General features: G+C 34.3%; 1 protein-coding gene across 2 annotated transcripts in view; it reads right to left on the reverse strand.

Moving 5' to 3' along the window:
* bard1 (BRCA1 associated RING domain 1) overlaps positions 1 to 16542 on the reverse strand; it is a 51365-nt gene that overhangs the window by 24320 nt on the left and 10503 nt on the right. For both annotated transcript variants that reach the window (XR_015499749.1, XM_087268233.1), the window contains exons 3-5: positions 11986 to 12959; positions 9075 to 9155; positions 5681 to 5853 (exon numbers count right to left, since the gene is read on the reverse strand). Coding sequence is in view for 1 of the 2 variants with exons in the window: in XM_087268233.1 (XP_087124359.1) it covers positions 5681 to 5853; positions 9075 to 9155; positions 11986 to 12927 (1196 nt within the window). In the remaining variant the exon portion in view is untranslated. The remainder of the gene's footprint in view (positions 1 to 5680; positions 5854 to 9074; positions 9156 to 11985; positions 12960 to 16542) is intronic.

Consider the following 16542-nt stretch of genomic DNA (forward strand, 5'->3'; position numbering starts at 1 on the left):
ATTGCCTTTATAAAATCACCAAATGGACCGTAGTTTCAGCTAAAATCTTCTATATTCAGAGGAAAACAAGGAAATCAGAGCACTGCTATGATTCTGATTATTATTTTTCAAGTGATTGCCTTCGCTTAATCATCATTTGAAGAGACACCCAGAGATGATGAGCAACCTGAAAACTTGCACACAGATGACAACATTAGCTGATTCCATCCAACTTACCAAATGCTAAATTGAAATACCAAGATGCACATAAATTCTGAAAACGCACATTTAAAAAAATGCATGCGCTCAAATTAGCCATGAAAATGGCTAAAGTGCTTCACAAACATGGCAACAATAATAAACAATTAGAGAGACAGGACAATATATGCTGCAGTAAAAATACATTCACTGTATAGTCAATAAGTCCTAAAAAAACGAATTTATATCAATAGGCCAAAGAGAAGTGGTAGATTTTCACTGATAAAAACAAAAAAAACAAAAAAAAATACTTAATGTAGATAAAGCGCCAATTTCTAAAGGTACCGTATTCCAAAGTTTTGGAGCATACACTAAAAAAACTCTGTCTCCTTTTGTTTTTTTAAGTGTGATTTAGGAACTAGCCAGAGATGAGCAGAGGACCTGATGGATCTTTGGGGAGAATAGAAACTTAAAAGTTCAGATACATGTAGAGCCAATCAGGAGAGGCCTGGATGGGAGAAATGTTCTCTCTTTTTTGTCCCATCAAAAAACGGGCTGCTGCATTTTGGACATGAGAGTGATGACTGACTAATGCCAGTGTGTACAGTGCATTACAATAATCAAGCCTAGAAGAGGTAAGACTGAAAACAGTCTCCAAGTCTTTAAAAGAAAGGGCTTTAACTTTCTGAGTTGCTTTAGTTGGAAGAAGCTAAGAACTAAGATGGAAACACATTTATCGAAATTATTTCTTGATGAGCATCAAAAAAAATAATTCTTGCCCCAAGAGATAATAATTGGATAACTAGAATAACCAGTGAACTAATCTAACAAGTTGAACTAATCTAACAAGTTGAAAACTTGATGTCAACTAGATGTCTCTGCTGCTCCGAATGAAAACAGCAATGGCTGGCCACTGCTCCTGGTGTGTGTTAACAACGAGTGTGTGAGTTGCTTTAGATAAAAATCATAATAAAAAATTATTTTATATGCAAATGTTTTAAGTCATGTTGGAATTATGCTCATAAAATTCTCAACTTTGCGTGAAAACATAGCTATTGAGATCAGAACATCTACAGCCATTCCTGTACATGCACTACTATTCTGACAGCAGAATGTAAAGAAAAATGAGTCCAGCACAGATGATGACCAGCCTGAACCTTTACACACTCACACAGACAACATTGCGGGAACTGCATCTGCAGGATGTGTTGAGGCAGGAAGGGAAATGAAAGAAAAAGGCAGACTTCCAAGACCTTCTGACCTTCTGACAGACAATCAAGCCAAGTGTAAAAGCACACTGAAAGAGACACAATGGAGACCTGCATAGCAAAAGAGCCAGAAAGAAAAGGTGTGTTGGAGACAGTTAACAAAACAAATCACTGGCATTAATGGCTGCCAAACAAAAATGGTCAAATTTAAAGGTGCAGAATGCAAGTTTGGCACCCAGTGGTTAAAATAGGTATGGCACACCTGGTTCAAAACAAATGCAAGCACGGGTTGCCAGAATAAAGACACCAACAGCAGTGTGGCTGAATGTTAAGTTTAAAGGCCTATTTAAGGCTGCTAGAAACTGTTTTATGTAAAAGCAACAGCACGCAACAGAATGAATATTTCCCATATTTAAACAGAGATTTTGTTCTAACCAACACCTGAAATGTATATTTTAGTAACGGCTTCAAATTATTGCAGCTGAACAACAGAATAAACTGATACTGATCATCTCAGGTACACCCTTATGTGCTTTATTTAGTGTTCAATGCTCATAATGTGATTTTAATGCCATTTTATCTGACATTTATTGGCATACTACTGAAAGCAGCAGCAGATAGTTCAACTCAGATCTTGAAAATAAACTAAACTATTTGATAGGGAACTTTCAAGGGAAAGCCTACACATATTAGTTATTCAGCATGTACATTTAGGCCCAAACCCAATTCTATTTTTGTACACCTATCCCTTCCCCTTGGCCCTTCAAACAGAACGTGAAGGGGAAGGACTTTAAAATTTACCCTTAATATATGGGACACCACTACAGCAACAGTACATGTCATCATATGTCATGCCTAGCTTTTGCTTCATATGAGATCGACGATGGCAAGTGCTGTAGTTATTCCAGTATTTATTATTATTATTTTTTTTTGGTAATTATTTTTTTGGTATTTATCTTCAGGACTTCTTCACCACTGAAGCCAACAAAATCATGTTATCATAACGATATGATGTGGCAATAAGCTCGTAACTGTACTGTGCATTTACACAGTGCCAATATTCATCTATGTAAACATATGAAAACAGCATTAATATTATACCAGACACTCTAAAAAGCTTGTTCCCAGTCACTAGACGTTTCTGACTTGTGTGATAGGGCCTATCTCATGCAAATATTGCTATATTTATAAGCTATATTCATTTTTTAGATGTAAAGCCACCTTTCCACTGCACAACCGACAGACCGGAAGTCATTCATTTTCAATGGAGAGTAGTCTGGGAGCTGCGAAAAGTTCTGTGCGACAGCCACAAGGGGGCGTGTTCCGACAGTCGTGTCCAAATGTTGTGTGAAGTGGAAAGGCGGCATAAGAGTGTCATTAAATTCAAAATTCAAACTTGACTGCATCTGTGTTTCAGGTTCAGATTTAGAAAGATTAAAATTAAACGCAGTAGAAAGGTTTCTTCAAATTATTATAAAAAAATAATGTCTAAAAAATATCCTGAGCATACAATCTAAGGTCTGAGATACATTATGTTATCAGTATCTGTTTGGTCTCTGTTTATTATACAGAACATTTTTGAAAATGACAATAATTTCCCAGGACAGTTTATGTTTTCTCATATTTTCTACAGTATGTGTTTTCCAGGATTGGGAAATATGTCAGTAAATTTCCTGTTTGATGTTTTACAGTGATAGCTTACTAAAATGCCACCATTAAACGGTAAGAATCTTGCATGAAGCACTGTTTGTTGATGTACTGCGAGTTAGGGCCCATGTAGAGCCTTCAATATCACTCGCTTACAAGGTTCAGTGACACTTAGGATGCTGCCTATGTTGCTAGCTGAAAACTATCATTTAAAACAGAACTACCACCTCTGTCTCGCTTATACCCGCTACCCTCAAGGTCCCTCAAGAAGCAGCTTTTCAGATCTGAAAAGCATTAAAGATTACTGCAGGTACAGCAGGGATGTGCCAGTCAATTCATACAACACATTACGGCGAAGGCTCTGCCCACAGCAGTTCCCTCTATAGCCCCACTGCTCCGCTTCCAGACCGCAAGGAGTGAAAGTGATTGATTATGTCTGACAGGAGTGGATTGCTTCTGTGCGGTGCTTCTATGACAGAGCTGATGCTTCACTTCACCATTGACTAACGAAGCATAAATCTGCTGATGCTTTATGCTCTCCCAATGTACAGCACAGCACTAGTCAATCAATGTACAAAGGGCAGACAGACAAAAAGAGACACCGAGACGCATGCGGAGAACTCTCTGGGATGAGCATTCGCGCATCTGGGTTCACTGCCAATCTTGGGGAAATAGAGTTCATTAAGATAAAGGGCATGTGGGAGGAAGCAAAGAAGAAGTTCCCGAACATTTCTACGGCACGGCGCAGTCACAAGTTAAAAGGTACTGTATGCACACATAAATGACAGAATAAAATATTATAACATAAGTGGCATGAGAAGTTTATATGATGGTCTACCGCGCAAGGGAAGAAATGTGGCAAACATCTTTTTCAATGCGAAGTGTGGTCATACACACAACCAAGTAGGGCTGTGCAATTAATCTAAAATCCGATTTCAATTTCAGCTTCTAACGAATATTCCATTATAAACACGTGAAAGTGACTAAAAGCATGTGCTGTAATGTAACTTTTGCAGCACGGGATGCGCATCATTCATATTTTTAAAAGCGCGAAAGAGCATGTGCTCTTGTGTATGTGGGCGCTATGCCTAGCCTTAGACAGGAGTGTGGTTGTGTGTGTGTGTGTGTGTGTGTGTGTGTGTGTGAGTGTCACATACATCTAACGGCATCTTAATGTGAGCGCTTAAATGGTCAAATACATGCACATTTGCATCAGAACGCGGTGTTTAGTGATTATTCATATTAACCCTCATTTGTGTACTAAACAAACAAGTTGAGAATCAAAAGACATGTTAAAGAGAAACCATATCAGAGCCCAACTATTCTTAAAGTGACAGCGTGCGATATTCCAGCTGCTGTTTTTTATTATAAATCTAACAACAAAAGGACAAAATCACTCACTTTTGACAGAAGAACTAAGTTTTTTTCTTACAGTGAAGATGCTTACAACACAGTTTAAACATAACAGATTTAACAACTCATTTCTAATAACTGATTTATTTTATCTTTGCTATGTTGACAGTACAATTTATTTTACTAGATATTTTTCAAGATACTAGTATTCAGCATTAAGTGACATTCAAAGGCTTAATTAGAGTAAATAGGCAAGTCATTATAAAACAGTAGTTTCTTCTGCAGACAATCAAAAATATATATTGCTTAAGGGGGCTAATAATATTGAGCTATTAAAATAGGTGTCAAAATATTTAAACCTGATTTTATTCTAGCTAAAATAAAACAAATAGGTCTTTCTCCAGAAGAAAAAAAATATTAAACATCATTTGGGAAATTTATATATAAAAATAAATTCACAGAAGGGCGAATAATTTTGACTTCAACTGATAATCGCTTTGAATAATCGTGATTACATTTATGACCAAAATAATCGTGATTTTGATTTTTCCCATAATCCAGCAGCCCTACAACTAATATATAATATATATATTACTATTAAATTATATAAATTATTTAAAAAGTTAAAGCAATGTTGATGTTATGAATGTGTCATTCTTACAAATGTAGACATTTAAAAAAACATATTTAAAAAGTGTGTTATATTGAATTTAATGCTGCTAGTATTCAAATGCAGTTTGTCATAATAATACCAAAGGAGGCATTATTTGTCATAGGTCTTGTATAAGATTAAAATTTAGGATTTTTAAATTAGGAAAAATTTGTTTTCAGTTTTTGAAAGCAGAACAGTACAATTGTTGGTAAACACCATAAACTTTAAATTCAAGCACTTTCAAGGACCTTTTTAAAGGATGTTTAAAGCACTTGAATCCAGGCCTTGAATTTCTATGTCTGGGATTCAAGTACTGTCAAGAAGTTTTGGAACCTTGCTTTAAGTTTTTTTTTTTTTTTTGTATTTAATTTGTTCTAAAAAGGTCTAATAACAATTCTTCCCAGTTTCAAATAAAATAATTCCCATTTAAAGCATTTCTTTTGTATAAAAATGACATAAAAACTATGTTTTAATTTGCAGTGACACAAAATCAGTATTATTAATCAGTATAAAATGTGATGTTAAATCTGAAACTGACACAGTTTCAATTTACTAAAACTTCTATGTTAAGCTGCTTTGACACACTCTGCATTGTAAAAGCGCTAAAAAGATGAACTGAGTTGAACTGATGTCAAATACTCACAGAACACTTTGAGATGCACCTCGTTCCACCAAGAGTTTGACTACTGCTATGTGACCACTCCTGATGGCGTCATGTAGCGGAGAGTCGTTCTGATAGCCGGGTGTGTTCAACAGCGCCCCCTGCTGAAGGAGCTCCTCCACCACTCCTAGGTGACCCACATTGCAGGCCTCGTGCTGCACAAACACATTACAATACATAATTGTCTCAGTAAAAGATTTACAAATCCTCCGACGTATTAAAAGGGATTAAAAGAACAAGGACATTATCATTATTGCAGTTTGAACTCAATACATCCCCTGCATCAACAGTTTGGCATATGGGTCTTTAAGCCAGACCTGTGGAATTAATGACTGCAGCATTACATTCACAGAAATCCATCTTTAAGAAACTTAAAACGTGTTGGGGTTCATTATTCTTCAGCTCTGAAAGGTTCCTCATACAAGATTTATGATTCAACTGTAAAGACTACTCTTCCCAATTCTCAGTAGCCTACTGTAATGTGAATGAATAATGATACATTATTTAAACTGTAAAGTACATTTGTAAAGCACAATTTCAAGGCTAAGGGCACAGAACAAGGGTCACACTTTTTTACTTTTTTTTTTTTTTACTCCACTGAATATTCTGCAATAACTTTACTTTATGAAAGTACATTTCTGTAGTGGTATCGACTGTAGGCTTAGATTTATGGGTAAAGAAAGAGATAAAGAACATTTTCACCAGTGTTTCTTGAGGAAAAGTTTAATGAAAACACAGTTACCTTTTGTCTGTCCACCTGTTTAGTCATCTATGCTAAATCATGCTAATAACACTGTCAAATAATGCTATCAACATTGTAAATCTATCTATCTAGTATCTAACAACATGGTAGAAACAATTCATGTTAGCAAAATTCTTGCCATCCACCCATCCAACATGTTAAAAAATTCACGAAATGCTTGCTAAGCACCCATCCATCTATCTATCTAACAACATGGTAAAAAATTCATGCTAGCGAAGTGCTATCTATCTATCTATCTATCTATCTATCTATCTATCTATCTATCTATACATGTGCAAATAACGTGCAAACGATGTGCTAATATACTTGAAACATGGTAAACATAGACATGCAAATTCATGGTAAGCAAACATTAAAAACATTATTAATGTGAGCATGATTCTAAAACATGTTAGCCATAATAATAAATGCCATAATATTCTATAAAACAAACTTTAATATTGTATGTAATATGCAACGTAATACATCTTTGTAACTGGAAACCTTTGAATACTTGCTTGTCAAAAGTACTTGTTGTACTGTAACCTTGGTTTTTGGGGTAAAAAAAAAAAAGAAACAAAACATTTTCACCAGTGTTTCTTAAGGGGAAAAAAAAGAAAAATATATATATTAATGAAAACACACTGACCTTTTGTCTGTCTGTCTGTCTGTCTGTGTCTATTTAGCTATATATGCTAAATCATGCTAATAGCATCGTCAAATAATGACAATAAACAACATTGTAAAACTTAAACAAATATGTAAAAAAAAAAAATGTGCTTAACATATTAGAAACAAGCCAACCCCACATTACTTAATAGTGTCACAGGTAGGCTGTAATGACTTTTATTTTGGAAAGTTTGTAAGTGCGTTATCCAACACAAACAATTTTCGCTATACACACAACCTAGACACCGCCACACAAAACACCAAATGTACTGTTTGTGTGGCTACTTTATTGTTTTATGTGCTTAGAAATGCTCCCTTTAATTATGCAATCTGTTTGTATATTTTCCATTCCTTATGTAGTTTGAGTTTGTTGAACAATTTATTATTTGATTTAACATTTATAATAAATCATAGCAGACTCTGTGGCAAACATTATAGTTTATTTTTCAAGATTCAAAAAAAAAAAAAAAAAAAAAAAAAACGTATTTACTACTTACATTCTGGGTCACCTCCAAAACAACCAAACCTGGATGTAGGGACAGCGGCCATTTTAAAGCTTCCATTTCCCCAATGAACAGGGTTCTACCATTTTCATTGACATCATAGGGGATTATTCAAGGAAACAGTAACTTTGGTGTAACATATTTATCAGACAATTTTGTAGCTATTTGTGAGATATATAATTTGTATGTCACTACCATATGTGTTGCGTCTTTGAACATTTTTGCCTGGCTTTGAGTTTTTTATAGTTTTTCATATGGTATGTTCTACAAAAATGGGTGGAGCCAAACTCTATAAAATGGCTGCTGCATGGCGGCCATTTTAGAAAGCCTTTTCCTTGTGAGAAAAGTTGTGCTTGGGCCTGACTATTGGCATAGCCAGCTCACACTGGCTGTATAAATTTTGTATATATTGTTGTAAAAAAAAAAAGTTTAGGTTTTGCTGGGTATCCACAATTAGTTTTGTGCTTTGCACTTAAATAAACACCCTGGACTGTGCTTATCCCTCATCTTTGGTTTGTTACATCTGCACACCATCCTAACATTAAGAATCTGATGATGCTAAACATGTCAACAACATGACAACGCGTGCAAACAACAGGGTAAACAATTCATCTGAGCGAATATCTATCTGTCTATCTATCTATCTATCTATCTATCTATCTATCTGTCTATCTGTCTGTCTGTCTATCTATCTATCTCTCTATCTATTATCTATCTATCTATCTATCTATCTATCTATCTATCTATCTATCTATCTATCTATCTATCTATCTATCTATCTATCTATCTATCTATCTATCTATCTATCTATCTATCTATCTATCTATCTATCTATCTATCTGTCTGTCTGTCTGTCTGTCTATTAATTCATGGTAGGCAGACATTAAAAATGTTGATAATGTGAGCATGATGCTAAAACATGTTAGCCATGTTAATAAATGGCATAATGTTCTATAAAACATAATATAATATTGTATGTAATATGCAACGTAATACATCTTTGTTACTGGAAACCCGTGAATACTTGCTTTGGTCATAATAAAAGTATCTGCTTTACTAAATTTAATATTAGCCTTTCTGTCACTTATGAAATACTGAAAACTCTCAGTAAACTCAGACTTATTTAGGTGGCAAAAGGCGCAAAACTTGCATTATTTCATATTTTATTTTTCCATATCTGGATCCAAAAACATAAATTGCTCTTATGCTTCATCAACCTAATGGACATCAAGAAAGAGAATCAATAAGTACTTTAATACAGCATAAAACTTTTAAAATACAACCACGAACAAGAAGAAGTATTGGTGAAACCTACACGAACCATTAAGAATTGAGCACACAATGTTCCGCTAGGATAACATACATACAAGAAAAAGCTTTCCAACCACTTTCAGCCCAGACAATCTCGAACATGAGAAAAGGCTGTAATGTGTAAAAGATTTATGTTGAACTGTGAGCTCACCAGCGGTGTCCAGCCTGCATTGTCCTTCAGGTTGGGGTCGGCTCCCTGAGCAAGGAGCTTACGGACCCCCTCCACATCACCCTGTACAGAAGAGCCGGGTCAAAAGATCAGCAGCAGATATTGATCAACCAGACTCTAACTCTGACCTAGCATCAATCATTAAGTGGTCAAAGTGACTCGCTGCTGGAATACTAACAAACAACAAGCGCAAATACAAGCAAACCAGTAGAGTGAAAAATAGTGCATTCAAATTGGTCATTAAAGACACACAAACTGATGGAAAGGAGGAGGGAAAATAACATGCAGCTACTGAATATAATTGTGCATGGAATACTGTAGCAAAATCAAGACTTCATTATTTAAAACATGGTGACTTGCTGTATATACTGCAATTGATATCAAGCATGCAAAGCACACAAATATGCATTGGACACAAAACTAATAGAAATGTGCTAGAATAGATGACTACAAATTCACAACACAAGTCAACTGTTTGCACACTTGGTCTGTGCATTGATCCAGAAATGTTTTATCTATTGGGTTTAGGTCATATTTTCTCTTTACGGTTAATTATTAGACAATTTGCTCATTAGGCGATGCGAGTTTGTTTATATAGAGCTTTCCAACAGGAAAGTTATTCGTGATATTAACTAGGACAAATACATTTTTATAGCATTTTTTAATGTTGTTGATTTAAATGCTCATTTTAATTCTCACTACATAAACAAATGGCTACCTAATATACCATATACCTATGATTTCATGTCACGGCCATTAAATGTAATGTTATATGCAAATGTAATGTATTAGAAAATTAGGAAATAAGTAAATAAATAAATAAAATTAGTGATGTAAATATTAGTCATAAATATTCACATCTAAAATTTAAAAAAATTGTGACCTAATATAGTGTATATGTGTATATTATTTATGCTTATTATGTGATAGAAACAAGACTATACAAAACTATTTTGTTACATACAGAAGATATTTACAGTGCATCAGGAAAGTATTCATAGCATTCATTTTTTTTTAGGTTGGATGGGAAACGACAGTGTACAGCCATTTCAGATCTCTTCAGATATGTTCAATAGGGTTTCAGTCTGGGCTCTAGCTGGGCCACTCAAGGAGTTGTTGTGAAGCCACTCAATTGATATTTTGGCAGTGTGCTTTGGGTCATTGTCCTGCTGGAAGATGAACCGTCGGCCCAGTCTGAGGTCAAGAGCACTCTGAAAGCAGGTTTTCATTCAGGATGTCTCTGTACATTGCTGCATTCATCTTTCCTCTATCCTGACTAGTCTTCCAGTTCCTGCTGCTAAAAAACATCCCCACCGCATGATGCTGCCACCCCCATGCTTCACTGTAGGGATAGCATTAGCCTGGTGATGAGTGGTGCCTGTTTTTTTTCCAAACGTAACACCTGGTATTCACTCCAAAGAGTTCAATTTCAGTCTCATCAGACCAGAGAATTTTGTTTCTTATGGTCTAAGAGTTCTTTAGATACCTTTTGGCAAAAACCAGGCAGAGAGTGGCTTCCGTCTGGCCACTCTACCATACAGGCCTGATTGGTGGACTGCTGCACAGATGGTTGTCCTTTTGTAAAGTTCTCCTATCTCCACAGAAAAACGCTGGAGCTCAGACAGAGTGACCATCGAGTTATTGATCACCTCCCTGACTATGGCCCTTCTCCCCGATAACTCAGCTTAGATGGCGAACCAGCTCTAGGAAGAGTTCTGGTGGTTCATAACATCTTCCACTTATGGATGATGAAGGCCACTGTGCTCATTTAAATTTACAGAGCAGCAGACATTATTCTGTAACCTTCCCCAGTTTTGTGCCTCGAGAAAATCCTTTTACGGAGGTCTACAGACAATTCCTTTGTCCTCATGCTTGGTTTGTGCTTTGACATGCACTGTCAACCCTGGGACCTTATATAGACAGGTGTATGCCATGTCTAATCAACTGAATTTACCCTAGGTGAACTCCAATTAAGCTGCTGAAACATCTCAAGAGTGATCAGTGGAAACAGAATATACCTGAGCTCAATTTAGAGCTTTATAGCAAAGGCTGTGAATACTGATCTACATGTGATTTTTCAGGGGGGGAGTTTGTTTGTAGATTTTTGAGGAAATAAATGTAATCCATTTTGGAATAAAGCTATAATAAAAAAATGTGAAAAAGTTAAGCACTATGAATACTTTCTGGATGCACTGTAAATGTATATATTATGCGAGTATCATATAATCATATATTTCATATCTAAATAAAAATAAACATTTTCTCAATTGCATGCCTGTGTGTACACATGTATCTGTATAGCATTATAAATAATTATGTCAAACATATAAAAGTACTTAATTTTGTTCAAATAATAATAGATAATTTATCAATTTGAGTTTTTTAAAAAGTGAGCAATGCATTAGATGATAGCATATGTAACATAGATATAAAAATAGGGAAAATGAGCATGCATAAGTATGCAAATATTAAATAGCAACCGACTCTGATAAATTAAAAATCATGAACACAATAAATAATTAAATTAAAAAGAATTATAAAAACATAAGCCTTATAAAAGACTCAGAAATATGAAAGTTAAGTTATTAAGACTTTATATTTAAAAATACAAATAGAAAACAATAAACAATAACAAAAACTATAGCATTATTTCCATGATTCCACACTTGCAATTTGTAAAAAATATATATATACATTATCATATAAACAAAAAACAATTATATGCTATTTAATATGCTATAATATTATCTAAATACAATGACAATGATAAAAAAAAATCATGTCATCAACAGCTGTATAAAAACATGTACACAAATGTATCCATCATTTTATAGAAACTAGCCAAATAAGACAGATGGCAACATGCTAATGCATGGATTAAGTCAGCACAAACCTTTGAAGCAGCTAAGTGCAGTGCTGTTTCTCCTTTATGGTTCCTCTTCATGTAAACGGGACAGGTCTGTTTGTGTCTCACATCTGGAGATTTCTTCAAAACATCATGAGTCCCTAAAGATGACAGCACTGGCTTCTCATTGGTCGGTCTGAAAGTTTTCAGACTCTGAGAGGAGTCTTCAATTAAAGCAGCTCCTTCTCCAGATGATCTCCTCTTTGGTTCTGGAGTAATTCTGGGTTGTTTCGGTAAACTCTCTGAACTGGATCTCTTACGTACTCTAGAAAAAGAAGGCTGAAGAAGCTCATTTTCATTCAGTTCTGGTGAAATTTCAGCAATTGGCTGTTGGTCATGATCTGGTAAACTCAAAGCTGCAGAGTTTTGCTGCTCTGAGTCTTTAAATTCCACGATTTTTTCATGATTAGGAGTGAGATTTCTTTGTTGAGAAGGTTTAAAAGTTTCTTCAGACTGACTGTGAGGGAGGCGGAAGAAAACTCTTTTAGCAGGCTTCCTGTTGTCATCCCCAGAGCTCATTTTCTCATCCTCATCACCGGTTTCGTCTATAGCGTCTACATCAGCTTCTTCTCCAGTGTTCCACTGCTTATTGATCACTTCTAGCTTGAGCTTCTTACGTTCCTGCAATGAACGAATCCATGTTCTGGGCCTTTGAGCGGCTTTAGCTTGCCTGCTGTTTTGGCCGATCCTTTTTTTCTTGGTTTTCTTGTTCATCTTGGCCCGTGGAGGAGTGGAGGGTCCTGACTCCTGAGAGGAGGAGCTGAAGTTGAAGACCGCGAGATCCTCGGAAGAAGGTGACGCAGTGCTTTTCTTTTGTTGGACTCCATTGGGTGTGTTTAACTCAACAGGTCTGTGGATGCAGCAGCGGACTTTGCGACTCTTTGGACTAAACCAGATCCTCATGTTCTTCTTGTTATTAGGGACAAACATTTCCCCCAACTGGGCGGCATCTTTGGCCGTGGCTAAAGAAAAAGAATCGCACTGATACATTAGATTTAAAAAAAGTTAACTGACTTAAAAGAGAATTTTTTATTTTTAATGATATCCTTGGATGATTATTCAGAAATTATGTTTGAAAAAAGATCAAATGTAATTATTTTCATATTTATGGGGTGTTAACAGATCACAATAACAACACTAACATATGTATACATGTATGTATATATATATATATATAAATATATATATATATATATATATATATATATATATATATATATATATATATATATATATATATATATATATGTATGTATGTATGTATGTATGTATGCATGTATGTATATGTATACATGTATGTATATGTATATTTGTATGCATGTAGAAAAATGGGCAATATCACACTTGTAGCAGTACAAAATGGCTGTATATCAGCACTAGTGGGAGGCCACAGAATGAGCGTCTTAGTGTCTCACCAGTGCTGATATACAGCCATATCGCACTGCTACGAGTGTGATATTGCGTTTATACAACAGTTTGATGGCACAATCGTATTTACAGTAGGTGAGAGTTCAAAGTGGCTATTAACGCCGCGGCTTGTACCGCCGCTGTTTGAAATAGGTGCCGCTCTGTTTTTAGTGTATGACCCTAGTTTGTGAATGAGCCGCCAGTATAATAAAGAAAATCAAACACGGAGAGTCTAAAAACCCTTTTGTAATAGGAACTACTTTCTTCCGCCATTCATTTACATTTGCAGCTGATGTCAGAACAGCAGACACCGTTACTAATTCACCAACATCACTTTAGAGCTAGTTTTTGAATGTTTCTCTAGCATAATGTCTAAAGTGATGACAAAGCAGGTGATGTTGCTCACATTTTAAGATTATACGGCTGAACTTGACATGAAATGTCATCCGTCCACAGAGATATTTCTTTACAGTATTACAGTCTACAGTATTTGTCTGTTGCAATCAGGATATCAAATAGTTAACCCCGAAAAAGCAGTATGTTTTAAACGCATCAAATGTTTCTAAAAAAAGGACATTTAAAAAAACAAAAGTAAATGTTTATTTTAAAGAGAATGGGGTTGTGCAATATGACCATACAGTATATCAAAATGGAGCAAATAAAACAGCTATTGTTTCCTATTATGCTCTATTGTTTATTTCATCAGGTACTTTAATACTTTTTATCATTTATAATATAAGCGTAATAATATGTGACATTATAAGGATGCAGATAAAATCTTTAAAGTACAATGTTTAATATTGCATTGTATTTAGTGAAATTTTTATGTTGGACCTGTAATCATTAGTTTTTGAAAAGTGTTTTCATTCATTTATTCATTCATTCATTTTCCTTCGCAATCACTACCAAATTGCTGTTATGTTTGCGATAAGGAAAAATGCTAAACACATGCGGGCATTTCTTCTTTCCTCTGCCAACACAACACACATTCCTGATATGAGAGTCCCATCTCTCACTCAGTACACAACAATTACTGTATATGGTATAATAAATACAGCACTAGAATATATATAAAAGAGAGAGAGATCTACTTAGAATATAACTTACCAGTTAAATAACGATTTGATCAGCTAGAAATTATGCTGTTTTAATCTTCCAAGGGCTTATTATGCAGTCTTTGGTTTGCTCAGTATGGCAAGCTAATGACCACCGACACGATGTCTCTCAGATATTATAAAGATTTAAAATAGGCACTATCCTTATAAATAAACTGCGTAGTTGCAATCTAAACAACTGCATTTTCGACTAAAAAGCCTTAAAATAACATTACGTTGCCCAACAGCAGCAATTTGTCAAACTGTACTGTCCTTTGCTTGTTGCTGTATATGGGTGGAGTAATACACAAAGGTGAAGGGTGAGAAGGCGGTATGAGTGCTGTTACTGGCGTGCGGTATTGTGCCTATTAGCCAATTAGATTCAAGAACTAGTCTATACATAGTTAAAGGGCAAAACTATTAGCCCTTTAAAAAAATATTTTTCAAATAATTCCTATGTGATGTTTAACAAGAAACAGGACATTTTCCCAGTATTTCTAATTATATTTTTGTATTCTGAAGAAAGTGTTATTCAGTATTATTATGTGAAAACTGTTGAACAACATGATATTTTGGCCTTTACCTCATTATTAGCTAGGTGTCGTATTATCTTTTAACAGGAATTCAAAAAAGCCTCCAACTACATCCCAATGGCTTGTGGATACCATGTATTTTCTAAAGTTGGAAAAGGTTAGATGATCATGGAAAACTAATTTCTTTAAAAAGTGGCAATGTTTTATAACTTACTTTAACTCCCTTATCATGTTGCCTTCCATTTAATAGATGCACTCTCCTTCCTTTTTAATTTATTTAAATCATAGTAATTTCATTTTGTTTTTAACTATTATTATCTTATACTTTTTAATTGTAAATATTTACTTTCAACATTGACAATGCATCTGAACATTTGATTGTGATTGTTGAACAACTGTATTCAGTTGGCTGTAATTTTCTGTACTCTTATTACTCTGTTTCCATTTTTCTTTCCTCTTTATTATTTTTATTATTTAGTTATTTTTTGCTTTTTTTACTTTACTTTTGTAAAAAAAAAAAAAAAAACAACAAAGATAAAAATATGTAACAATTTGTATTGTAATAGTAAAAAAAACCATTAAACTGTTGGAAAAAAAGACTTTTCTTCATTAAACAACATTTGGGAAAAATTTTTAAATATTTTACAATTTTTTGACCAAATTTTAATCATTTTGACTTCAACCACACAGCATAAATGTTATTTTTTTTAATATTCTAAAAAATGTGCGCATAACTAGGAACATACAGTATTTTGTTATTTCTGCTTTTACACTACAAAATCAGTTTTGCTAAAAAGAGAAAACATTTTTGAAAATATATAACTACTAAACTAGTAATATTCTCATTATATCATCAAATATATTTGTTTAATATTCATGCCATGTCAGCAACAATGGCTATTTTCATGGCAAAAACATTTAATTAATAAACAAATATACAACTAAAAACCACAAACAAATGAATATATAAATTAGATAAGATTATAAAAATCTTGGTTCATTTCATTAAAAACGCTGTCTGCAGTCATTCAAAGCAGGACAGTACAATAGAATGTATTTTACAGTAATAGGAATTTTGCAGAACAAGCACTGAGTGGGGTCTTTACCTTTACACAAAAAGCCATGAGTTAGTCTTGCATGTCCAATACAACATCTAATAAAAATCCCTTGATTAAATCTAGTCTTAAAAGGTCTTAAAAATCTGGGTCACACTTTACAATAAGGTTTCCTTAGTTTGTGTATTTAGTAACATTAACTGATTATGAACAATACTTGTACATAATAAACAACATTTTCATTATCTAACATTAATTAAAATGATCAAATACTGTAATAAATGTATTGTTCATTGTTTATTCATGTTAGTAAATGAATCAACTAACATTAACTAATACAACCTTATTGTAAAGTGTTACCAAAATCTGTTTGAATTTGATTTTAGGTTGCATTTCATACAATTTATCAATATTCTGAAGAAATTTGCTGCTTTTATGTTGACCTTTATTTTTAAA

The sequence above is a fragment of the Danio rerio genome, chromosome 9 (assembly GCF_052040795.2).
Source record: "Danio rerio strain M-AB ecotype USA chromosome 9, GRCz13ab, whole genome shotgun sequence".
NCBI classification, from domain to species: Eukaryota; Metazoa; Chordata; class Actinopteri; order Cypriniformes; family Danionidae; genus Danio; species Danio rerio.